This window comes from Girardinichthys multiradiatus, chromosome 11 (assembly GCF_021462225.1).
Source record: "Girardinichthys multiradiatus isolate DD_20200921_A chromosome 11, DD_fGirMul_XY1, whole genome shotgun sequence".
NCBI classification, from domain to species: Eukaryota; Metazoa; Chordata; class Actinopteri; order Cyprinodontiformes; family Goodeidae; genus Girardinichthys; species Girardinichthys multiradiatus.
This window is the reverse complement of record NC_061804.1, coordinates 9,910,185-9,936,647: the sequence shown is the minus strand read 5'-3', so window position 1 is coordinate 9,936,647 and position 26,463 is coordinate 9,910,185. Positions and strand designations below refer to the sequence as shown.

At 40.8% G+C, this 26,463-nt stretch overlaps 1 protein-coding gene across 1 annotated transcript; it reads left to right on the top strand.

Moving 5' to 3' along the window:
- Positions 1-1,263: 1,263 nt before the first annotated feature.
- Positions 1,264-26,440, top strand: LOC124876272 (E3 ubiquitin-protein ligase CBL-like). The gene is made up of 15 exons (XM_047378914.1): positions 1,264-1,891; positions 5,559-5,806; positions 7,629-7,775; positions 8,388-8,544; positions 8,778-8,899; positions 8,987-9,124; positions 11,616-11,703; positions 11,900-12,031; positions 12,980-13,189; positions 13,260-13,376; positions 14,407-14,678; positions 14,946-15,113; positions 18,181-18,284; positions 18,935-19,120; positions 20,973-26,440. The coding sequence occupies exons 1-15, from the start codon at positions 1,748-1,750 to the stop codon at positions 21,317-21,319; spliced, it is 2,580 nt and encodes an 859-aa protein (XP_047234870.1). The 5' UTR covers positions 1,264-1,747; the 3' UTR covers positions 21,320-26,440.
- The last annotated feature ends 23 nt before the right edge of the window (positions 26,441-26,463 follow it).

Below are 26,463 nucleotides of genomic sequence, written 5' to 3'. Positions count from 1 at the left end.
GAAAACATACATTTTGTTTAAAATAATGGTCTATAAAGTTGTTGCATTTCCAAAGCACATTTTGCCGTGGTAACTATGCAGCTTATAAGGCTATTTTGGCCCACATCCCTTCATTTCATCAGACCTTTAGTCATCAAAGGCTCAGCTGGTTTGAACTTCAGTCTTGCAGCTCAAACTTGGAAGTGACTGAAAAGTTTATGTGGTCTCACTGCACATTTTAAAATTACGAAGCAGATTTGATGTTTAGATGTTTTGCCTAAAGGATTTACATGAAAGGGTGGATTATGTATGCAGTATTGTGACAATGTATGATATGCTCATAATAAACCTAGAAGAAGGAAGTAAGGAGTAAACACCTTTATTCTTTATCCCATAATTTATCAGAATTTTGACAAACTATGTGACTCTTTCCAGCTCTGCATGAATATAGAAAAACAAAATTGAGTTTGGAAAAAGTGAGTATCCATGTACAGTTAAGACCAAAATTATTCATACCCCTTGCAGATTTAGGTTTAAAGTAATCTTATATTTTGTTAACATGTTTCTTTTCTTCTCACTGGAAGTAATATTATTTATTTGGAGTGGTCCAGCCAGAGTCCTGGCTTAAATCTGAAAGAGAATCTGTGTACGGAGCTAAAGATTAGGGTGATGGGAAGGAAGCAATCCACCTTCAAAGACCTGGAGATCATCACCAAAGACATCATCAAGACACCAGAAGAGTCATACAAAAGCTGCTCAGCAGTCATTCATTGTTTGTTTGCTGTGTTGCCAACAAAGATTTTTTCCATTGATCATTTAGGAGGGACTGGATAATTTATACAATCTATTTCTTAGTAAAGTGTAAATAAAAACATATAAATATCTTTTCACAATTGATACTCTTTTAACATTGTTTTGTTATCTTTTGAGAGATACCTGCTTCATTTCCAAGCAGAAATAACCTTGGTTGAATGAAAATAATTTTACATATAAATCTGGCAGGGGTATGAATACTTCTGGGGATTAATTGTAAGTGCTTTGAGTTTTGTAACGAAATGGGATATTTTTCTGATCACATTTTAAGGTCAGTAATGTTTTCTGGTAAAGATTAAAATACAATAGGAAATACGTTGCAGTTAAATAAAGTATCACACCGGCTGTTAATCCGAAATATTTTGCAAAATATGTATTCGTTTATAGTATGTAATAAAAAAAATAATATTAATATCAACGTTTTATGCAGTCTATGGTTAGAGCCTCGTTTATAATAATAACAATAACAGTGCTTGTTGACCGTGCCCTTATTTTGAAAGTCGGGCCGGACATCCGTGTTTACTTTAGCTGCTAGTCAGCCTGTTTGCTGGTGCCTCCGTGTGATCTTTAACACCCAGATCAGTCCCTGAAAGCCGGTTCATCTCTCAGGGAGGTTTCACCCGCCATCGCCAGGAGGAGTCGGGCAGAAGAAGCAGAAACACAGCGGCTATGTCTGCAGCTCGGACCCCGAGTGGAGGCTTCCTTTTGAAGCTGCTGTAGCTGTTAGCTCGCTGGTTCGGGTCCGCGGAGTTTTAGCTACAACAGGCTTTTTGTTCTGCTCCCGGACAGCCTCTGCATGACAAACCGTCCCCACTGTTCAGAGTGGATAGGGCGGTAGCACAGCGGCTGCTTTGTGGGAAAACGTGTCAAGGAGACCACCCCCATCGCCACCACTACCGTCCTAGGTTGTGAACCCCTGCCACGGGGCTAACACCCCCGGTCATCGAGCGAATTCATGGCCGGAAATCCGAGGAGGGGCGCCGGGCTCATAGGCTTGATGAAGGACGCCTTTCAGCCCCACCAGCAGCCTCTGCAGCCTCACCAACCCGCTGTGGTCGATAAGAAAATGGTGGAAAAATGCTGGAAGCTCATGGATAAGGTACGGACAGTGTCTCTGGATTTAAAAACGAACAAATATTGACCAGAATACTTGGTTTTTATTACTTTAATCGGTTATCAGTTCTTCTGCATGATAGAAGTGTTTACTCCTTACTTCCTCCTTCTGATGATATCAGGGTTATAACCAGTACACACATTTATCAGTAACATTTTGGTAATCAAATAAAACAGGCTTTCTGTAAATCTCATTTCATATAGAGTGCTTTGCAAAAGTATTCACATCCCTTGAGTAGTACCGCATTTTGCCATGTTAGAACCACCGACCTCAATGTATTTGTTGGGAATTTTATGCGATACACCAACTTGTGTTTATTTATGTAGTCCTTTTTAATCAGATCCTTCTCAATAAAATTGTATCTGTATGTTTCCAGAAATCACTAAATTAAATTATGTAGTCCACCAATCTATCTTTTGAACATGGAAAGACATGGACGTCCATGCAAGGAGAGCATTCATCAAAGCAGCCAAAGAGGCCTCTGGTCACTATGGGGGAGCTGCTGAGATCCATAACTCAGGTGGAAGAATCTTTCTGGAGGAGAGCCATTAGTCTGGCCTTCACGGAAGAGGGGCAAGATGAAAGCCATTAGAAATCCTGTTTCCAGTTTGCCCCGAGCCACGTATGAGACGCAGCAAACATGTGGAAGATGGGAGGGCTGCACAACATGTCAGAAACATACCATCTCAGTATGAGTCTGAGCAATACTAAGATTTCAAAGAACTGTTTGCTATACAATAAATATATTCTAGGTGTCATGAGCTGACAGTAAGCATGCCAGTTTACTAATCGGCTGTTGGATGGAGCTCCACAGCAGTAGATGCCCACACCTGACACAGTTGACCGTACCCAAAACGCTAAGTCACAGAGATGGGAGAGAATGGAGGAAAATGTGGATTTATCGTTCATCACTGAAAAGATTTTCTAATATTGTTCAGGTCTAGAAGAAGGTGCTCTAGTCCGATGAGACCACTTCAGATCTTTTTGGTCTACATGCATGTGCTCTTCATAGTGAAAAGCTGGATTACTAGAACTTACTATGCCGACATGGTGGGAATTGTTAGTTCCACCAAACACTGTGGTGTTTGCTTCTTGTTGCGTGGTGTGGACCCTCCCTGACAGCCCAACTAGAAAGTGTTTAACTAATGGGACGATTGCTCTAATAGTAAAAATTCACATGCATTTCTCATCACTGTTAGAAGATATAAAAAGTGCAGTGATGAATAAATAAGCAGTATAATTGTTCTTTGTTTTGACATCATGTCATTTTATTGTCCTTTTTAGTAGAGTTTGTTTACTCCAACCATTAATGATCTGTCTCAGTTGCTGTTATTTTCTGTGTTGGAGGCTGCAAAGTTTAGGAACCATTGATCTAAACTGGATGAAAAAACTGAACCCCTCCAAGTGAGATTACAATGGTGTCCCTAATGCATTTCCTAATTGGGATAATGTGAAGTAGGTCGCATTAGTGTCCCCCTGTGAGAGCAACCCTTTCTCGGTATTGGATCAGAAAGAGGTGTAGTCTGTGTTGCATTGGGGGCAGGGGAGGTTTGGTCCTATTTGTTGCTGCCCTTCTGGTTTTATCTTTTGCCTTCAGCTTTGGGCTGAGATGGAGATAAGAGAAAAAAGCAGGGAGATGGCAAAGACGAGACTTCAGAAGATATTAATGCTGGAGGACTGGAGTAAGAGGAGATAAGACAGACAGGCAGTGAAGTGTGTGTGCTGTGCTGCATCAGTTACACCTACAGAATGAGTGCTGATGGTACATCCTCAACCCTTCTGCACTGTTTGAAGTTTTAAATCTTTTTGTTTCTGGGTTATATAGCAGTCAGATGTGTAGCCTTTAATAAAGTCTGCCTCCTTGGTTGGAAGAGAAATCAGTGCTGTAGAAAGTGTTTGCCCCCCTGACAGATGTCTTTTATTTTAGATTCATGTTTCAGATCTTTAAACACATTTTAATATCGGACAAAGATCACCTCAGTAAATACACTAGCGGTTTTCTAATGATGATTTCTTTAAAGGACTGATTACTGCAAGACCTGCAGAATCAAGAAATTCCTTAAACTGAACCCATCTGACAACATGAAGTAGGCTAAAAGATCTGAAAAAGCAACACATCATACCACCACCTATGGGAATATCTGAACAGATGAGAAAAAGTCACTGGCATCTTATCAGTCTGGGGTTGCAATGTTATTTCTAAGACATAAGGACTCCAGGGAACCACAGAGAGAACCATTATCAACCAGTGGTGATAACATGGAACAATGTGGAATCTTTCCAGCAGTGTCCAGACAACCAAAATGACTCCACGGCCACACCGATGACTCCAGGAGGTCACAGAAGAACCCAGAACATCTAAAGCTCTGCGACCTGCCTTCCATAAGCTAAGGTTCATCATTCATTAATAAGAGACTGGGCAAAAATGGCCTCCATGGGAGAGTTCCAAGGTCAGAAACAAAATAACTCAAAGGCCAAAAACATCCTGATGATCCCCAAGACTTTTGGGAGAATATTTTGTAGACTGAGAAGACAAGAATGGACCTTTTTTGGAAGGTGTGCGTCCTGTTACACCTGAAGTAAAACTAACCGCTTTCAGAAAAAAGTCCATCATACAAGATCATCCCCGATTATGCATCGAAGTTCATGTCCTGAACATTAATCGATCTTTATTTGTTACTGAACTCAAAATGGACTGAAGGGAAGAACATGCTGTTTGTTGATGTTTGAAGATTAAAAAAGTGAGTTTTTAGTTATTTAATTTTACAAACAGGAAACTCTTTTTTTCCTCCCATTTTTAACCCGACGCTGATCAGAGCCGATAAAGGGAAAACTCTGTAGATTCTGATCATTCTGTCATAGAATAAAATGAGAATGGAAAGCCATTAACTGGTTTTATTAGGATGTTTGAGCAAAACGACTCAAGTTGAGATCACATCCAGTACAATTCAAGGCCAACTTAGGAAATCTTGAAACATTTTCAGTTAGTCAGTCTAACAAAGTCTCAAAACCAGCAGTCCAAAGTGACTTGGATTACCTACTTACAGATTATCTCACTACCTTTCGTCTGGTACCTAATCTGAAGAAGTACAGCATCCAGCAATTAAAATAGAGATGCTTTTCTGGCAGGTACACCATTTCTTTTTAGTTTTTATCTCTGTTTTTTTTTTTTTTTTTTACTGTACCAAATATGAGAGAAAATGTGGAGAAGTTTTTTGATGGAGGTAATAGTTCTGAACCAAATAGAAAATATGCATTTAAAAGATGCATTTAATGAACTGGGAAAAAATCAGCAGTATTTGAGCTGCTGATGAAGGGAAAACCAATAGAACTGTCAGGAAATCTGTGTCAGACATAAATAAGATCCTGGAATCTCCCAGAGGATTTATGTTTCTGTTCTATGAATTTTCAGTTCTTGTTTTGAACTTGATCTGGATCAGGCAAAGACGGGAGGTTATCTTGGATATTAAAGGACATAAGATGGAGTTCCTCATAGACCTGCTGCTCATCCACCACAGAATCAATGCAAAGACTAAAATATATTAGAATCCACACATGATCCAATCATGTATTTTCTTCTATTTGTTTCCATCTCTACCAGCGCTGAGGGTTTTAATTAGTTTTAAGACACAGCCCTCTATTTCTTATCCAGGTGGTGCGTTTGTGCCAGAACCCCAAGGTGGCGCTGAAGAACAGCCCGCCCTACATCCTAGACCTGCTGCCAGACACCTACCAACACCTACGCACCATCCTGTCCAGGTACGAGGGCAAGATAGAGATCCTTGGGGAGAACGAGTATTTTCGAGTGGTCATCGAGAACCTCACCAACAAGACCAAGCAGACCATGAGCCTCTTCAAGGAGGCTAAGGAGAGGATGTACGAGGAGAACTCCCAGGCCAGGTAGGCTCATTGTGAAGCAGAGGAATGTTAGGATGAGTGACAGATGGTTCAGAGCTAATCACCGTTTGTCTTGGCATCCAGTCAATAAAATAATCCTTTAACATCGTGATAGAAGGATAAATCCTAATCTGGCTTTCTGACCTGAAGCTTGGTTCTCTAATCTGAACTTTACCTGTCAGGTGTTTGTCTTTACGAGACAGAACTGCACATGATGTATTTAAGACAGAAAAGATGTCAAAACATACACATGCATCTCAATAAATCATTACATATTTATTTATTATAATGATGGCTTTCAACCAACAGTAACCAACAGTTTAATGCTTTAGACTGTGCCACCGGGGCTGCACGGTGGCACAGTTGGTACTGTTGCCTTGCAGCAAAAAGGTCCTGGGTTCGGTTCCCGGCCGGGGGTCCTTCTGCATGGAGTTTGCATGTTCTTCCTGTGCATGCGTGGGTTCTCACCGGGTACTCCGGCTTCCTCCCACAGTCCAAAGACATGCCTGTTAGGTTAATTTGTCTCTCTAAATTGCCCTTACGTGTCTATGAGTGTGTGTGTGTGTGTGGCTGTTTGTCCTCTGTGTTGCCCTGCGATGGATTGGCGACCTGTCCAGGGTGAACCCTACTTCTCTCCCGTAGACTGCTGGAGATGGGCACCAGCTCCCCCACGACTCCCACTATGGAAGAAGCGGTTATGGAAGATGAATGAATGTTGTTTTATGACCTATACAACCCTGGAGAAGACTTGAGGTAACAGTTGTCTGGCAAACAGTCATCGTCACCTTCTTCAAAGAGGGTTAGCAGTAAAGGTCCGTGCTAGAGAAGCTGACTGTTCAGAGAGATTTATCGAAGCAAAGTGGAAGGAAGGAAAAAGTGTGGTACAACAAAGGTCCGCAAGCAACAGAACTAAACATGGAAATCCTTGAGAGGATTGTGAAGCAGAGTCCATTCAAGAGTTTGGTGGAGATTCACAGGGAGTGGCCCTCAGCTGGAGTCAGAACTTCAAGAGCCACCACACAGTCTATAAGTGTCACCTTGTCACATGTAGTCCCAGAGTCTGGAGGAAGAACGGAGAGGTACAGAACCCAAGCTTCTTGAAGTCTAGTGTCAAGATTCCACAGACAGTGATGATTTGGGGTACTGTGTCAGCCTGATTACCTCCATGCCACACTGCATTGATGCAGTAATTCATGCATAAGGAGCTCCAACGATGTATTGCGTGGAGATACTGTAGAGTACATGCGAATGATGGTTAGTAGGTCAACATTTCTGTCTTTTTCAAAACTGATATGATACTGTAATTTTCTTCAGAAACTGAATTTTGGGTTTTTATTATCTGTAAACCATAATAAACATTAACAGAAATTTGGTAAAGGCTTGAAACATAGTATATCCAGTCATCACACACAGTGATGAGCCTTTAAATTAAAGTACTAACCTGATCTCAGCTCTCTACACCAAATCTTCATGTTAAATTGAGTCTGCAGTTTTTTAAGGTCGCAGTTGTTTACCATGAAAAATGTGAAGTAAAACCACTTGAAAGTATAACAGAGAGAAGTGTCACAATCACACCAACTTCCTGTGTTTCTCAGAAAAGCATTAGCGGTAACAGTTCATTCTTCCTTCAACTGAGATTTTTATCGAGAGTTTCCTCCTTGATGCTCTGTAAATGAGTCAGTCCTGGTAATCGGACCATCAAACAGCTACTAACTTTCAAACTGAGGCTAAACACTGAAGTGAGTGTGACGGTTAATCCACAGCTTGGTGTAGGATTTCTTGTCCAGCTGCAGCTAACTCTCTGTTTCTTCTGCTTCTTCCTCAGGAGGAACCTCACCAAACTGTCTCTGATCTTCAGTCACATGCTTGCGGAGCTAAAAGCCATCTTCCCCAATGGCCTGTTTCAGGGCGACAACTTCCGGATTACCAAAGCTGACGCAGCCGAATTTTGGAGAAGGTCATTTGGAGACAAGTGAGTTTCTGTTTATACCAGAAACCAGTAAGGTTTTTTTTTGTTTTCCCACCAAAGTTGTTGATCTCTGAGCCCATCCATCTGTCCTTCTATCTGTCCACACATCTCTGTTCTTCCCTCCATCAATAATTCATTGTTAACTTTAGCATTTACAAAAATAAAGGACCTCGGGATATTTGGAAAAGGAATTTTGACCAGAAGAATGGGTAGGAACTGGTGCTAAGCAAGCACTAGCAGTAGAATATCATTTCACCTCACTCACTCTAAGAGGCTGTGCAGATATGTAAATCTGGCTTTGGCTTCAGTTTCAGGTTTGCATAACTTATGATTAGGAACCATGCATCATGTATTTGGATGCACTTTAACTGCAGTAAAAAGCAGAAGGTTACATATATATGCTTTTGGTTCATTTTCTTTTGGGAGTGAAAACGTCTTAACGTACCTTAGCTTTAAGGTACTTTCTTTCATTGTTATACATTGTTAAATGTACTTGTTAAATTCAGACAAAGAATATTAAATAAAACGGTATGTTTTATAGTCCTCGGAAAGAAAACCAGAACTCTGTATTGACCGGTAAAACCCGTATCTCTTTTCCAACTTACTCTGTTTCAGAACCATTGTACCCTGGAGGATGTTCCGTCAAGCTCTCCATGAGTTTCACCCCATAAGTTCAGGTCTGGAGGCCATGGCGCTCAAGTCCACCATTGACCTCACCTGCAATGACTACATCTCTGTTTTTGAGTTCGACATCTTCACCAGACTCTTTCAGGTAGAGCATGTCTGAGCTTTAAATTAGTCAACCTAAGTAGCATTCAGTCACTGAAATGCTCAGTAATCAGATGTCCCTGCCTGTTGTTTTAGATGCATTCATTTTTAGAAATATAAATATTTCTCCATACTACTCCCTCCTTCTATACAATAAATTTAGCTTAATGTGCTAATGTTGGGCTGCGAATGTGGAATTGTATATGTAAAGTGAATTTTATTTTTGTGTTTTTGTAGCCGTGGTCGTCTCTTTTGAGAAACTGGAACAGCCTGGCAGTCACACATCCCGGCTACATGGCCTTCCTGACGTACGACGAAGTCAAGGCTCGACTGCAGAGATTCATTCACAAACCTGGCAGGTGAGACCCGAAGAGCAGCGCCTGATAACCTGAAGACAGATGAGTGTCGGCTGACCTTTTGGTTGAGATCTTTGTCTTTTCTCTCAGCTACATCTTCAGGCTGAGCTGCACCCGTCTGGGCCAGTGGGCCATCGGCTACGTGACGGCCGACGGGAACATCCTGCAGACCATTCCCCATAATAAACCGCTCTTCCAAGCCCTCATCGATGGATACAGAGAGGGATTGTAAGTCACGTTTGAAAATTATTCGAAATCCTCCAGGCAGGTTTTTTATCTTTCAGTTTATCAGGATAAAACTCTAGGGTGTGTAAACTTTAAATGTTGATTGAGGTTAAGTCACTAAGACACTAATGTTGGTTAAAGTTGCATACCTTGCTGTGTGGTAGATCACAGTAGTATAACATTCCTGCACATTAATGTCCATTTAATGAGATGGCGGAGAGCTCACAGGAGAGTATGGAGCATAAAATAAAGCAACAACCCCCCCAAACCTGTTGCTGCGCATTGCTGGTCAGCTGGCTGAAAGAAGGCTAATACAATTAAACAGCGAGCAGATAGCCTGACTAATTAATCAGTCCAGAGAACATTTTCCCACAAGTCCTGGGGGATCATCACGATGATTTCTGGGAAATTTGAGATGAGTCTTTGTTTTCTTTTTGGTCAGCAGTGGTTTTGACCTTGGGCGGCCATCTCTCTTTCTTATTGTTGATGCTGCTTTTGCACGATAACTTTGAAGCCTTGTAGGACTCTGATTACAACAGATTAATGATTTATGTTGTTCTCTATAAAATCTTGAAATGGCTTCCATTCTCCGAGCCATTAGTGTTGATCTCTTGCTGACTGTTTCAAGTTTCACTCCAGCAGGAAATGGGTACAATGAATGAGATGCTTCAGCACCATTTCTGCAGCAGTCTGCATAACAATGCACCAGAGGCTCCCCTCCTATAAATTATTACCAAATGTCTTAAAGTATTTTCACCTAATAAAGCAAGTATCTCCCTTTGATGCAAACCCTTCTTTGTGCAGCAGTAACCTCTAAACCATGTTCCCCCTGTGATTTTTGGTTTCATGACCAAGGCTGCTGAGTCTTTCACAACTCCTAAACATGGCGTACCACTTCCCCCTCAGGCGTCACAATAAGAGGATGTGTGTTAATCAGCGGATAATGGACCGCTGCAGAAAACCGGTGTCTCAAGTCTTAGAACATGCAGCGGCTTCCAAACGTTTCAACACACTGCTGCCAACTTTAATGCATTTTAAAGTGACAGAGCAGTGCAACATAGTGCAGAATGGTGGAGTTGGAAGAAAATGATACATAGTGAAAATAAAAACATGAGAAATGTGGTTTGTTGTGTTCATCCCCACTAAGTCAGTACTCTATAGAACCACCTTACTGCTGCAGGGCTTTTGGAGTTCGTCTCTACCAGCTTTAGCTCAGCCTCAGTCAGACTGGATTGAGAGTGTCTGTGAACATCAGTTTTCGTGTCTCAATTGGATTTAGGTGTGGTCTTTGACTAGGCCATTCTATCACATGAATATACATTGATCCAAACCATTCCATTTTTGGTTCTATGTTTGGGATCGTTGGCTCTGTTGTCTTCCCATCAACTCTTAGTAGCTTCCCTGTCGCTGTTGAAAGAAAAGCATCCCCACACCATGATGCTGCCACCACCAACTTCGCTGTGTGTTTAGGGTGATGTTCTGTGCTAGTTTCTGCCTCATAAAACATTCTGTATTTAGCTCAAAAAGTTTAGTTTTGTTCCCATATGACCAGAGCACCTTCCTCCACTTGTTCGCTGTGTCCCCCTCATGGCTTGTGGCAAACTGTACACAGGATCTTTTCCTTTTGCAACTCTGCCATAAAGGCTACATTGTTGGAGTGCACCCATTAATAGTTGTCCTGTTATTAAGATTCTCCTACCTGAACTGTGGATCTCTGCAGCTCCTCCAGAGTTACCTTTTGAAATCATGGCTGCTTCTCTGATTCTCCTTGCATGTTATGTTAGGTGGACCTCCATGTCCCCGAAGGTCCGCAGTTGGTCTTCTCTTGATGTTTAGATGGATATAACAGAGCTCTGTGAGATGTTCAAAGCTTGGGATATTGTTTTAGAACCCAACCCTGCTTTACATTTCTCCAGAACGTCCTTCCTGACCCGTCTGCTGTGTTCCTTGGTCTTCATGTTGCTGGTTGTTCTCTAATGTTCTCTAACAGACCTCTGAGGCCACAAACAGAACAACTGCTGTACTCAGATTAATACTCAGATACTCAGATTAAATCACACACAGCTGGACTCTGTTCACTGGTTAGTTGATTTCTTAATCCAACCGGCTCTGGGTTTTATTTAGGGGTATCGAGTCAAGGGGACTGAAAACAAATGCATGCCACACCTTTCAAATTTTATTTAAATGTTGAAAACCTTGGATCCTTTTTCTCTCACTTCCCAATAAATAAGTTTGTGGTTGTCATAAAAAGTGAAAGTTTCCTTTTGAAGCTTAAATTATCATCATCATCTTTGATGTTATCAGTAGGCCTGCTTTACTTCAGATAACTGGAAGACGGCGGGGATAGTTGATGGATCTGTTGTTGCTGGAGCTTTGTTTAAAACACAAGATTAAGGAAAAATGTTGTTAAAGGAGGTTCGCTGGATCTAGATAGAGAATTGGAATCCCAACCTTTGCATTTTTGTTTGTTCACGCTTGTGGTGGGCCTTTTTAGCTATCTTTTCCCTGACGGCCGTGCACAAAACCCAGACCTGACAGGGCTGTGTGAGCCTTCTCCGCAGGACCACATCAAAGTTACTCAGGTTAGTTTTGTTTCTCATCCACTAAGCACTCAGCATTAGTCACCTTTAAAGATAATCGTGTCAGCTTTATTGCAGTCACATTGTGCTACAAACAGAAGCCTTGTGAGCTTTGATATGATGCATGACAGTTAAAGGCTTGTGTTAAAAACATGAGATGTTACTGAATGATTAAAACAGTGCTGTGTTGCCCCTACAGGAGCAGTACGAGCTCTACTGTGAAATGGGCTCCACGTTCCAGCTTTGTAAGATCTGTGCAGAAAATGACAAGGACGTAAAGATCGAGCCCTGCAGACACTTGATGTGCACCTCCTGTCTGACCGCCTGGCAGGTTAGGATACTGGCTATGAACTTTCATTACACTGATATGCTCTCATAATGAAGGTTAGGTCGTTTTTAGTTTGCTTCCTGGTAGAAATAATTGTCCGGCATTGTCGGATTTAGTATCTGTTTTAGTCCAGTTGATTACCCTGAATGCTCAACATGTGCAATAAAACCAACAGATTTATAAAGACAGTTTAATATTTAATTGAATTGTGGCAGCAGCTTCTCTGTTTCGTAAAAAACTGCTATCAGTTATCCTCCACAGTGTTTGCAGGGTTTGATGTTTTGCATATCATCCCTTAAACTCAAGGACTTCCTGCTCATGTTTGTCTTCTTCTTCCAGTTGCTCGACTTTCTATTAAAGTGTGAAATTGACTTCTTGGAACATGCGGTTGTGTCCCAGTTTCAACCATCTGGGTCAAACCAACGGGAAAGTAAATTACTAAAATGAACTCCACCAATATTCAGGGTGGTCAAATATCCAGGCAGAATGTCAACAGGAGCTTGTTGATGGCTACAAAAAATCTGTTTTTGTACGGGTGGATATGAGAGGTTATATTTGACCCTGCACCATTGAACAGGGCGCCCAGTTTGTGTTTTTAAACATCACTGAGGGTGTTTGTTGTATCATCATTCCACCTAAATACCGCATCGTTCTGCTACGGTTTACGTACCTACTGACTTTTTCTTTTGGAATGAATATGTTGCTAAATTTACATAATATGCAAATTATTCAGTTCTCTGGTAAAAGTTCCAGGACAGAAAAATGTTTGTAAAATGTTCCTCGCTATTATTTAGCCATTTAATGATTATTTAATGTAGATTTTCATACACATCTTCTGCATTTCTGTCAAAAACAAATAGTAAGCCATATAGTTTAGTGCATCAGCAGCTGTAATGTGTGCGCAGGCAGCAGTTAACGTCAGCATGATGTAATAAATGTAAACCTCCTCAGGAGTCAGAGGGTCAAGGCTGCCCGTTCTGCCGCTGTGAAATCAAAGGCACGGAGCCCATCGTGGTGGACCCCTTCCACCCAAAAGCCAGTGGGTCTTCCTTCGCTGGTTTCCAGAGCTCCAGCAGAGCAGAAGCATCAGGAAACGATGAGGAAGAGGATGATCGGCTGGAGGACCAGCATCTTGTTATGAGCAGGCTGGCCTGCAGTAAGGTAAGACCTACAGTTTTGTTTTACTCGCTGCTGTCCTGCAGCATCTCTTAACATCTGTGTGTTTTTAAAGGTGGAGCGTCCAGCGTCTCCAGTGTCTCAGCTGCCTCCAGTGCCTCCACGGCTGGACCTCCTGCAGCAGAGGTCCTCCACCTCCCATTCCACTCTGAGTCAGGGGGCCACAGCCAAGGTGTGTGTTCATGTGAGGAGAGAACCTTGCAGACAGGACTTTAAAAGCTGGATCCACCCTTTCAGCTTTGCTACAAAGCGATACTCTTTGTCCTGTGGGTGTATTTATCTGGCTGCAGCTCATTTCTATTAACATTTCAGTGGAAAAAGTCAGAGACTGAACTGTGGAAATGAATTCAGTCAAATTAAAACGAGCAAAGGTTTCATGAAGGTAGCCTTTGTGCTTCTGCCCAGTGACTGTAACTAAACAAGGAAGGAAAAAACAGCAGAGAGAATGGTACTTTTAATGAAATTATCCACTGAGTTTGACAATGCACAGTTGCTGAGTTGTTAATAAATCTCCCATAAGCATGAAATATTTTTCTCATGAAAGGGGGTATCTGTCAACTTTGTCTCCTATCTTTGTGAAAAAGCTGTTTTGTACATCTTTGATCAAAGAGAGTGAAGAGATTTTGATGTGTTTTTATCTTCATGTTCATAGAGGTATCCATACTTACTGGCAATCCTGGTAAAAATCTGTAAAATGCCTTCAGATAATTCATCTTTTTATTTCTGTACAGCTGGAAAGTCAGCAGCTTTCACCATGACTGTGTAGGAAATAACATTTCTCTACAGAAAATCAGTTTTTATTGGAGCCATGCAAAGTTTAAACTTTCAGAGGAGCTGAAGTTTGGGTTTTCAATAACTGTAATCCATAATCATCCAAATTAACAGAAAGATCACTGTGTAATGAATCTATACGATATGAATTGAAGTCTTTAATTAAATTCTTGAAATAAATGAAGGTTTGAGGGATTCCCTTATTATTTTGATGCACCTGTACATATTGCAGGGATCAGAACCCTGAACATAATGTTAACCTGATTTTAACTTATTTCAAATTTGAACTTATTTGGTGTAAAGGAACAAAAATGTTGTTTATAAGATGGTTTTGTTGTACTTGTAAATATACTAAACCCGTATACAGCCCAGCAGATGTCTTCACATCTCCTGCTTGTTTATAACTCCACCATCTTCTGTTTACATCCCAGATTGCAGTCACTCACAGAGACAAGCCTCTACCTCCCCCTCCTGCTGTAAGAGAGCTTCCCCCTCCCCCTCCGGAGCGACCCCCCATCCCCGGCCAGGACTCCAGGCTGCAGAGGAGACCCCTGCCCTCCACCCCTGACCACCCTTCCTGGGCATCCAACTACATGGTTCCTCGCCCCGTGAGCAAGGCCTCCATCCCTCAGAGCAGCACCACCAATGGAGAGGGAATCAGGCCCCAAGCAGCCACCAACGCTATCTATTGCCTGACTGCCAGGTATGGAGCTCTGCGGATGTGACTTGTCCAAATGCAAAACCAGTATTTGAATGACACAGAAGAGTCTGGCAAGTTTTGCGGCTCTTTGGCCCCCTCTGCAGTTATTATTTGTAAATACACTTTCATAAAAACAAATTCCTGAAAAGCTGCAGAGAGGAGGACAAGATAGACATCAGTCCAGCTCTTCTGCAGTTTCGTTACTGCACTTAATTTTAGTTTAAAATATGTATTGGTAAACATCTTTAAATAATACTTTTATCTCTGCAGGTCTCTGTCTCCATCAGTGGTTTCAGCTGGAGAAAGGCCGTCATCAGATGGTGAGGAGAATGAATACATGAGTCCCACCTCCCTCCCAGTCTCCAGCGCCCCCTGGGTCGTTACAGGCTCGTTGGTTCCCCCACCTCCAACCCCGACAAACAACCACAATGACGTCAGGTAAACAGGAGAACCACTGCAGTGTTAGAAGAACCAGGTTACCTTTCACTGCTGATCAGCAATCAAATCCTTCTGCATCAAGTAAACCCCATAATCCTGATTATGGTTTTATCACCACTGAAACATGGCTTTTACAGACAAAAAAACAAGTGCATTGAAGCACTTAGGCTACAGTGCATTTCTAAAAATATTTAAATCAGTTTGTACAATTTAGTTCATTTTACCGTTGAAATCTAACATGCTGGCATACTAAGACGTGATGTAGGCTGTCTCTCTGTGTTTTTATCTCCCTGTTCACTGCATGGAGGCAAGATAAGCGGCCTAATCACCACTGGCTCAGAGAAATGGACCTCTGTAAATGGGTGAACTTGTGTGGTGCTGTTCTGGTCCTAGGGACCACTTGAAGCTCTTTTCACATCATATTCTCAGAGAAACAGAAAGTGGATGATTTCAAGCTGAAAGTTCCTTGAAACTCTGGTCAAGTGTAAGAGCGTGGACCAGAGGTCGAAGACGGGTTGCATCTTGGTTGCTTATCAGTGTGAGAAAAGAGGAAGTGAGTGAGAGAAGCAGCAGTAGAGATTAATTACAGAGAACATCACATCCACAACTGGTCTGTTGCCTCAGAGATGAACTTTATCCAGCAGATCTGGGGTTGTAAATGCTTCTAATCAGAGCATTTATTTTGATACATTACAGTAGAGGCCTTATGTATTATTAAATACGCTTTGCCTCCCCCTTTTGGTTGAGAAAGATATAACTCATTTATTGTAATTTTCTATTATCTATTAATAATCTACTATGTGTTGATGTGTCTCAAATAAATATCTACCAGCAGGGCATCACTTGTAGGTGTTTTGGTATGCCTAGAGGTCAGAATCTGTTAATTTAACTCTAATAGTGATAAGAAACATAATCAATGGAAATGAAGCATTTTACTATTCAAATATACTTTTACAAATTTAAGAATTTTGTTTAATTTAATCTTTTCATTTATAGAACACATAGAAAGAGCTGTACAGGTACATTTATGATTATATATCTCCATAATTCATCAATATACAAGATTATATATCATAATATAATCTTATTGAAAGATAGCCTCCGCTATAAATACAGCAGGAACAGAAGTGATTAAAAATGTTCCCCACCAACAGTCCCTGGGACCTCATGTACCACGAGTTGCATAGATGCTGAAACATAGCTTATACTTTAAGAAAAGTCACAAAGAGAAGTCTCACAATCAAGGCCCTCCAGGGGTTTGTGAGTATCCCCATCCATGCCCGACACCTCCCTGTCTGGGCAACTCCGGAGTAGGAGACAGTCCATCCCCTCTCCAGGAGTTGGGTTCCAGAGCCCAAGTTGTTTGTAGAGGTGAGTGCAACTATTTTTAGCTGTTACCGCTCAACCTCACACATCTCTGGCTTCTTACCCGTCTGTGAGGTGACATATTCCATGTCCCTAAAACCAGATTATGCTGCCAGGAATTAGCAACGCCAAGGCTCCCACTCATGCCTGCCACCTAACTTTTATGGCACTTGATTCCTTTCTGCAGACGGTGGGCCCACAATGAGGGGATTTCTTTGGGCTGAGCCCCAGGAGACAAAGCTAGGCCACCAGGTGCTCTCTAGGGTGCACCAGACTCCTTAATCCAATCAAGGATTGCCTCTTGTTGTGGTCAGCCATGTCATCGACTAAAGTTAATTCTTATTATTTATAGGTTCAAAGTTTATTTCATTAAAGATCCTAAAGGATCTAAATAAAACTTACTGAAATGTGCAGAAACCCTGTAAATAGACACTCTCTTCCCACCGAGCCATTTGTAGATCGTCTAATAAGCCTAACAGTTGTTAAAGGCATTTTCTGCACCACCTGGTTATAGTTTAATATCCACTCATGTAATTGCATCCATGTGGATGTATTCATCGTTAATGTGTCTCTGGTGTGTACAGTAATTGTTTTCACATTGATAGTTAATCAGAATACCCTCCAAATCTCCCAACGAACCAATAACTGTAGAAACATGCATATGCTAGATATGAAGTTGCTGAAGAACTGCAGACATTTCCATGGTCAGTTCATGATTGATTCATGTGAACTTTTGTGTAGAAAACGACGTATGTTTTTGTGCCTAACCACCCTGAGAACATGGGACCCCTGGTCCTGATCCGACGAAGCAATCCTAAAAACTTGAGAAATATCTGACTATATTTCTTCTTCTGCATCAATTTTATCACCAGCTTTCAGCAGATGGTATTTTTTTTATGTAAACGGTATTAGTCTGAGAATCAAATCTGAACACAGATATGCACAGATTTCCCTTCAATTCATACATCCTGCCTTTTTAAAAGTAGGCAAATCGCAGTTCGAGAATGAAACTAACTGGGTTTTACACAATGAGTGCATGACCAAAAAACGTCTCGATGCAGCCAGGCGTATTGGCATCAGAAGTTGGTTGCTTAGGATTTACTGGGAGTAGTGGATCCAATAATAAATGAGATATCTGAGGGAAACATCTTTCATACAGGACTACTTTTTTATTTTAACACATTGAAATTGATCCTACTTCTATTACCTGGTTAACGTCCACCAACAGGGAATTCAATTCAGTTCAGAAATACTTTATTAATCCCAAAGGGAAATTAAATGTTGTTATAGCTCATATTATGAAGGTTTCCTCAGAGACGTTGTAGATGCTGATGGCTGTGGGCAGGAAGGATCTCCTGTAGCGCTCCGTCTTACAGCAGATCTGAAGAAGCCTCTGACTGAAGACACTGTTGTTGTAGGACAGTTTCATGAAGAGGATGCTCAGGGTTCTCCATAATGTTCTTCATTTTATGAAGAATCCGTCTTTCCACAATGATCTCCAGAGGTCCTAGAGGAGTCCCCAGAACAGAGCCAGCCTTTTTTATCAGCTTGTTGAGCTTTTTTAAGTCCCTGGTTCTGATGCTGCTTCCCCAGCAGATGATGGTAGAAGAGATCACACTCTCCACAACAGACTTATAGAAGATATGCAGCATTTTGCTGCAAACACCGAATGCTGAACGGTGTTTTTCTGTTTTTCTGGCAGCGAGGGAGGCGACGACGACTCTGATGACCCTCAAGTGTACGAATCCATGTTCAACATCCAGAGTCAGGCTAGTTCCTCTGACACGATGCAGGCCTCTGAACTGGGTAATGTCCTTCTGTTCACTTTCAGAAGTATTTCAATAAATATTTATGGGAAGCCATGTTTGTTGGAGTCCTTTAAGAATAACTGATAACTTCACAGCAGCATTAGTAGAGTTCTTCATAACAAGCTCGCTTTATGTCTCCAGTTGTAATTGACTCTTTATTACTTTTATATTCAGGGAATATATTTTATATCCTTCCTGTAATTATTATCTAGTAATTTAACATTAAATTGTACAGAATTTATCTCACGTGTTCAGTCTGTGTATAAGATAACCCGCTGCTTTTATATTGTATATTTTATTTTGTACTATTGTTATTGTTCTTATTCTTAATAATAATAAAAATAATATATATTTGATGTGACTTGAGCACATCTGGTCATCAGAATCAGCTTTATTGGCCACATTTGTGTGAACAAACAAGGAATTCGACTTCAGTTTCACACCATCAGTGTACAGACAATAAATATAAATACATGAACCTTACAGGACATAAAAATAACAAATATGTACATATATGTGGAGTGTATATAGACCCAATGTTTTTTTTAAGGTAAGTTTCAATAGTGCAAATATGCGTGTTATCGTTTCAGAGTAGTTGACCATCCTTCCTCTCTAAGGTGTTCCTCAATGTGCCATTTGGTTTTTCAGAGCTCCCTCACCTTCCAGCTGTGGTTTCCCAGGATAAAAAGGAAGACAGCAGTTTGGAGGATGTTTACGAGTACGACCGTCCTCGGCCGGTTGTCCCCCTCGCCCCCGCCAGAAGAAACTTGTCTGAAATCAACTGTCCAGCTGCAGCCTTCAGCTCGCTCAGCATGGATGCCTCAATAGAAGCCGGTACGCATAGTCAGCCTGCTGTTGCTTCTAGGGTTCTAACCTGTAAATGAACTGGTCTTTACCCGGTTCTGAAGTGGTTCAACACGGTTATTATGTTGAAGTCTGTGAAAAACATTAAAAATACGCGGAAATCTAGAATTTAAACGGGTTTTTGGTGCTTTGACTGGTTTTGGTTTATTACAACACATCTCTAGAACTACTTATTGTTGTTTTAATTATTACAGACTCGACAAAAAGATTAAATCTCTTACTAATCAAACTTTCTTTCATTTCATTTAGTTTTATCTTCTAATCTGTAAAGTTAAATCTTTAGTAACTTGCTTTTTTCCATGAGTATTTGCAGTCACTCTGAGCTTTTCCGTTAATGCAGCAGATTATTAACAGACTCGCTACAATGCAGAAAGTCACTCATACCCTCAGTTACGTTTTTAACTTTGAGTATGTAACTGTGGATGATGTTAGTGGTTTTTCTTATGTTTACCGCCCGCTGGAAAACAAATGGCCCTTTGGGCATAATAAAGACACCTTAAACCTTGACCTGTGGCGCCCCCTGCTGGAGGAAAGTAAACATTCAGTACTAAAGTCTCAGCTAAAACAACTTTTTGTTTTGTAAGTTACTTTAATGCTTAGTGTTTAGGTGCAGTTTTCCTGAACTAGTCCTCCTGAAGAGTTGTCCATGTTTCCCTCTCTGGCACCACAATGAGAAAAAACTAGTTTGGTTGTTGGGTCTCCAGAAAATACTAATTAACTGATCTAAAAACAAAAAAAACCTAAAACACAGATGTGAGCATCTTAAATATGTCCTAAAACACATTAATTACACAGACTCTGGTGCTGAACCCCAAAGTAAATATATCATAGAAAAAGCTCAGTAAGACTGTTTTGTATTGTGGTAAAAAATACTAATTAATGTTGGTAATGATTAAGCACAAAATATCTAATAATAATTATGGCACTACATTTAAAATATTAAAAGGTTGTAGTTTTAATATTTGGTTCATTACAGTATTGTATGATGTAAAGAAATTTAATATTAAAATATTAAAAAGCAAAAAATATAATTTTTAATATGATTAGTATAATTTGATGTACTATATTTTATGATATGATGGAATGATATAATTGAATTGAAACAACTTTAACAATAAAATAATATTTTTCATTAAAACGGAATCACTGATAGTTTAAGATAGTAGTCTATATAATATAAGACAGCAAAATATTGTATTAATATCAAGCTGCTAATAATAAAAAATAACAATAAGAATTATAACATTAAAAAAATGAACTACCTTTAATAACTAATCATTTTAAAAAGTAGAAAACCTGTTCATTTTTGCTCTATGGTGTCATTTCGTCTTTATTCTTCAACAGTAAATTCCTTGAAGTTGATCAGAATTCCTTATTAATCCCAAAGTGAAGTTTAAATGTTCTTTCAACTCATCCTACACAAGTTTCTTCAGAGTCACTGTAGATGCTGATGGTTGTAGGCAGGAAGGATGTCCTGTAGAAGTCAGCATCACAGCGGATCTGAGGAAGCCTCTGACTGAACACACTCTGCTGCTGAATTAACGTCTCAGGATGAGGATCCATTATGGCCTTTTTCCATGAAGCATGCTTGTTCGGACAATCATCTGCAGAGGCTCCAGAACAGTCCCCAGATCAAACTCAAAGATGTACATATTATGTTAGGACCTAAAATGTAATTATAGCAGTAAAAATGCCAGATTATCTTTTTAGATTACAGTAAGGTTTTTTTATATTCACATTTATGTTCTGCTTGTTAAAATTCAGTTCTTACCTCAGTGTTTCCATGAACTCCTAGTTTACAGTCTTTTCTCCATTTTTCCAGGTACGTTTGCTGAATCGGATCAGCCTCCCAGACCCCTCCCACGCAGAGCCAACTCTGACCGACGCCCTCGACCTTTGAACCGGGACCTTTCTGCTCCGCTGCCGGAACTCCCCGATCCCTCCTCTGATTGGCCACCTCCTCACCCTCCTCCTCCCCCTCCCGGTGCTGCTGCTGCCGTCGCTGGAAACCAGGCCCTGAATGGTGAAATCGAATGCCTGATATCCCAAGGCTACTCCATCCAGGACATTCAGAAAGCCCTGATGATCGCCCAGAACAATCTGGAGACGGCCAAGAACATTCTGCGTGAGTTCGTCTCCGTCCCCTCCACGGCTCACATCGCTACATAGTCACTCAGGTCCCGCTCATCCCCGTCTACGCTTTGTGCCATTATTCTGGATTGCATTTACCGAGCACTTTTCTGCAGGGCCGTAACTACTTCCCTCCCAGGGAGAAACGCCAGATCTGAGGAAAAACATCCAAAGTTAATTGTAATCAATTGCGTCAGGTATTATTTGCTTTTCTAATAGGATTTTTGGTGTGAAAACAGAATTATTTGTGACTGATGCTAAAGCCTCAACATTTACTTTATACTGCCCCCAGCTGGACATGGAAGGAACTGGATTCCCCATCAGCTGCTTGATCATCTCATGGGGCTTAAACGATCTGAAACATCTGAAAGGAGCTTTGTGAAGCCAAACTGTAACCCCGCTCTGATCGGGATATGCGCTCATTCGACTCAAGCTTTACATCTCTCTTCAGTTTGACGTTTCACTGGCTTCTCTGCAAACTGTGGTGTGCAAATCTGTAGCCAATAAGAAATTATTGATAAGTCTGTGGTGTGTGTGCTCGTGCTGGTGAACGTTGGCGCCCGGTCACAGCGCAGTGCTGCAGGGCTTCATTTCGTGCCTCGTACGGTTTCGGTACCATCCCGCTAGTCAAGTCCAACTCCCATTAACCAATGGTTCAACAACAAGTACGTTAATGTTTAAGTACTCTCATAACATGTTGTACTGTGTGTAGTACTAACAATGGCTGAAACTGACTGCATTTTATTCATGTTATTCCAAGACTTGACTCTATATGTGAGGTGGTCTTACACTGAGGGAGAAAGGGGAAAATCTGTCAAAATCACAATCCAACAACCATTTTCTTTGTAACATACAGGTTTGACTCAATGCCAACGTTTGGTTGTAAGCGGGGAAACCTTGGAAAAGTGGGTTCCCCATCATCAAGCTGTTTGAAACTGTAATTAAAGGGTAGACAAGCTATTAATCCCTTCTAGCAGCACCACTGGGTCCAGGCGAATCTCCCTTAAATATCTTCATTTATCCTGCGAACACTTCCACTTCCTCACATATAGAAGGGATCCTGCAGGCTTTTCAATGAGAAAGAAGCAAAGATGTCCTTTACCTCCTGCAGATCAGCCTCGATATCCATTTCAACCACCTTCTAATGTAATAGGACAGGTCCCCTGCTTTCTGAACTGTCTGTCCCAGACTGATCTACCTCACCAGGCTCCAAGACCCCATACAGATTATGGATAAGAAATTTGAACTCTGCAATATTATAATTCTGGATGCATTTTTGCCTGATGACACAAACCTCCATCTATTTTATCCTGACAATATTGTGGAGGGGCTGGACAGGTCATCAGTCCATCACATGGTTACACAGAAACAAACGACCATGCACACACACACACACACACAGGTAGTTTAGAGTGGTCAGTTAACCTAACATGCATGTTTCTGGACTGTAAGAGGATACTGGATCACCCAAAGAGGGCCCATACATACAGAGAAACATACAGAGAACATGCAACTCTACAGATAGTGCTAAAAACTGCACCACCCTGCAGAAACACTAACTTGACAAACAAACACTCCCAGCTAACCGATCCCAACTTGGCATTCACATCAACCAACACCTAGGACCAACACTGCTGCGAAACCAAACACCTGAATCTCCCACAGGTACCAGTCAATCACCCACAAATATCTACAGATAAGCTCCCGCTCTCACTACAGCCCAGGTGATTAGTTAATATTGCTTCTAAGTGAAAATGGAGAGACAAAGCTAAATGTGAGCTTAAAAGTAAATTTGTTTTTTTGGATAAAGAGAGAGCAACCAGCTAAGCTTCATAAACCAGTGATGTCCCGATCAGTCATTTAAAAAGAATAGACCCATTCCCAGCCCAATACTTCAATAAAGTTAAATTAGTGATGAATGTGCTTTTAAACACGGTAGAGTTAAAGTGCAGTAAAATAAGATGTTGCATTTTATCACTATTATAATTTACTCACCTATATCATATGATCTCCTTTCTGCTTCTCCCAACAGCAACAGATATTTTGTCCCAACTAGAGGTTCTGCAGGTCAACTTCAACATGTTGCCCCGTTAATAAAGGTTATCTTCTGACGTGTCACCGAAAATCGGCACAACTTTATAATTTTTTTCCTAACTTATATTTGACTTGACACATACAGCTACAGTCTTTAATAAACCTTCAGCCAGCTGCAGCCAGAACCACATGCAGACAAACACAGCAGTCACCTTGCTCTTACCTTTAAGGGAAAATGTTGTCTTTTTCTGTCCTAAAAGTTTCCCCGAGAGCCTTTTAATGATGTCAGGGAGCTGCACTCACTTCAATTTTGTCATGTAAAAATTTAGCATCATTGAGTTCAATGTTCTCCTAAAAGTGAACCCTGAGCTAGGCTAATGCTAGCACGTTTTCTCTCTATTGATATGACTCGTTCTAAATTCAGGCTTTCAATTTGGTTCCAGTTAATTATGTGCAAACAAAAGTTCAACAACCAGTGCTTCAGCTGCTTTCTGTGCATTTTTCTCTCCCCTTCACAAAGAGTCATGTGTAGATATCGGAGAGCGGGTCACATGAGATAGCCAGGGAGCAGAGGCAACCAGTACAGTCTCTCTCAAAGTGAATCTTGTATAGGGTGAAAAGGGCTCAGACTTGAGAGAAAATTCTCAAGTGATAAGATTTTGCGACCAGTCCACAAAGAAAAAAGGCTGTGATTGTTAAATTTTGGCCATTCGAAGCATCTTGCTTGGCTTGGGGCTGACATTATCTTAGGCAGTAGACCCTTACTGGGCACGGGGATGTGAGTTTCAGCAGGGACTCATTTAAATCTGGATCCTGAGCTGATATCAGTCCTTAATGCAGCACAAAGCTGGACAGGTTGGTCTTGTGGACACAGGTTCATCAGTCTTTTCTGGGCTCATTACTGATTTCTGACTTTTCTACAGGTCAGACCTGCTGATTCAGATGTTTTTCTAAGGACTGTAAAAAAGGAGAAGGAAAAAAATGCTGCAGGTTCTTTATTAAAAACAGTACATTTGATTCCAGAGGAATTTTATTTGCATCAAAGCACAACTATTATCTAATGTTTAATAAACTCAAAAGTGTATGAAAGTTCATGCTGTTGGTTGATGCGTTTATAGACATGAAAAGGTGGGAGTTCTGACCTGCAGAAGACTGAACGTGGCCGACCCAAAGGAAAAATTGTCTGATTTCGATTTCAAGAAAATCGATTAGTTCAACTCTACATTTTTCAGTTGTTGGTTTTAATTAGGGCTGCACGAAAACATGCGATGATAGTAGATTGCGATAAATGACAGAAAGGTGTTGATGCCTTTCTGCTCTGGGTTCATATTGTAGCAAACAGACCCCAGATGATGATATTTCCATCTGAACACAAGGTTTTACTGAAAGAGTTGCTTCAGGCTGACGTCTGCTGCTTCGGCATTGAAACAACTTACTGGAAGTTTCTTAATGACTCGACTGCCTCACCAACTCTTTACCTGCTGAAACGTTTCATGCTGCATTAAAAAACTAGTGTCACCACACGTATGTAAGGGGATAGAAAGCCTGAATGCAAGGTGTTTAAAAAATTAGCTAACATTTTTTGCAGTGCCGGCAGTTCTTCATGGTGCACACATTTCGTACACTGATACCATGATAATGACACATTTACGATATATTGTGCAGTCCTAAGTACTCTCATCTGGGATCATCAGCACAGTCTTCAAGTCATTCCATATGAATGTGTTTTATTGCGCTTTATGTTTTTAATAGATGGTCTACAGGACGAAGCTTTCCAATATGTTTCTGCAACACTGAAACGATTGAAATGCCCTACCTATAGCCGCCGATTTACAGCTCAATCATTAGATGGGTTGTGGCTAAAAAAAATGGGCTTCATACTTTTTCTCTGATTGGAGTAGATATTTGCTCCATCTTCATGGGTGGTAGCCCAGATCATCAACAAGTCAGAGCTTCATTTATTTATTTTCTTTCTTTGTGAATTTTAAAAATTGTTCAACTGAAATTTAGAAAAGGTAACTTGAAAAATATTATGTTTTTTTAATTACCATTATAGCATTTTATAAAACCTTAAGTGGAAATAATGATTTAAAAGATTCGAACTTGTTCTCAGGTGTGTGATTTCTCTGGTATTAATTTGATCCACTTGGCAGCATTGGGTCGGATCTGAATATCAGATGGTTCTGGGCCAGGTGCTGATTTTGTCTGGATATTTTGGGAAAAAATCAGGAAAGTCCAGGTTTGTAGGCTGTTTATTGAACTCACATCATGGTTTGTAGAAGAAGATTTAGAACAAACCAGAAATAAACTAAGAAATGCCCTTGCAGCTACAGGTGTGACCCCTACTGGTCGGTGGGTAGAATGCAGGTGTAAAATTCTAAAAAAATGGACAAGGAAAGTATTTAAATGGAAACGTTTCATCACATTGTTAGCAGCATCCCTTAGCTGCTGTGGAAAAGTATTTGCACCTTGAGGATTGTCTGACGACATGAAGTAGGCAAAATCATCTGAAATTGTAACACAACCCTGTCTGGGGTGTCAGAATATTTTCTCATAAAAAAATGAGTGACTAAACCGCTCCATGTGTAAGTGCAGAGTGGCTCAAGTGTCTTATTACCTGAACTACACCCTCTAGTTTCAACTGGTTTTGCTGTGAGAAGGTGAATTAATGTGCCTCCTGTCAGTTACAGAACTGAGCTAATCGCTGAACGTTTCAGTGTGATTCATGTTTTTCCCCCTCATGTTGTGATCAGCCGTGTTCTGCGATGTAAGCAGTACACCTGCAGCTTTTCATTGCTCCTCCTGTTGCCCCTGATCACTCCATGTCTGAACTCCTGCACTGTGAAAGCTGCAGGTCTGCAGGACACGTTCTCCCTCAGAACCCTCAATAAACTCTGCTGTTGTTGGTTCACATCTGCTGACTTGTTTTTTGTGACTGTGTGTGTTGGTTTACCCAGTTAACTGGCCTTTTGTCAAATTCAACTTGCCTACTAAAAACTCTTTGCTTTATTACCTGTATAGTTAAGATTTTATTTATTGTCTTTTTAATATCCTCTGCATTCATTGTGCTGCCATGTTTTCATGCCTAAGCCATTAAGATTTTTGATTAAACAGTATTTTCTTTAACCTTTGGTGTGTGTGTGTGGTTT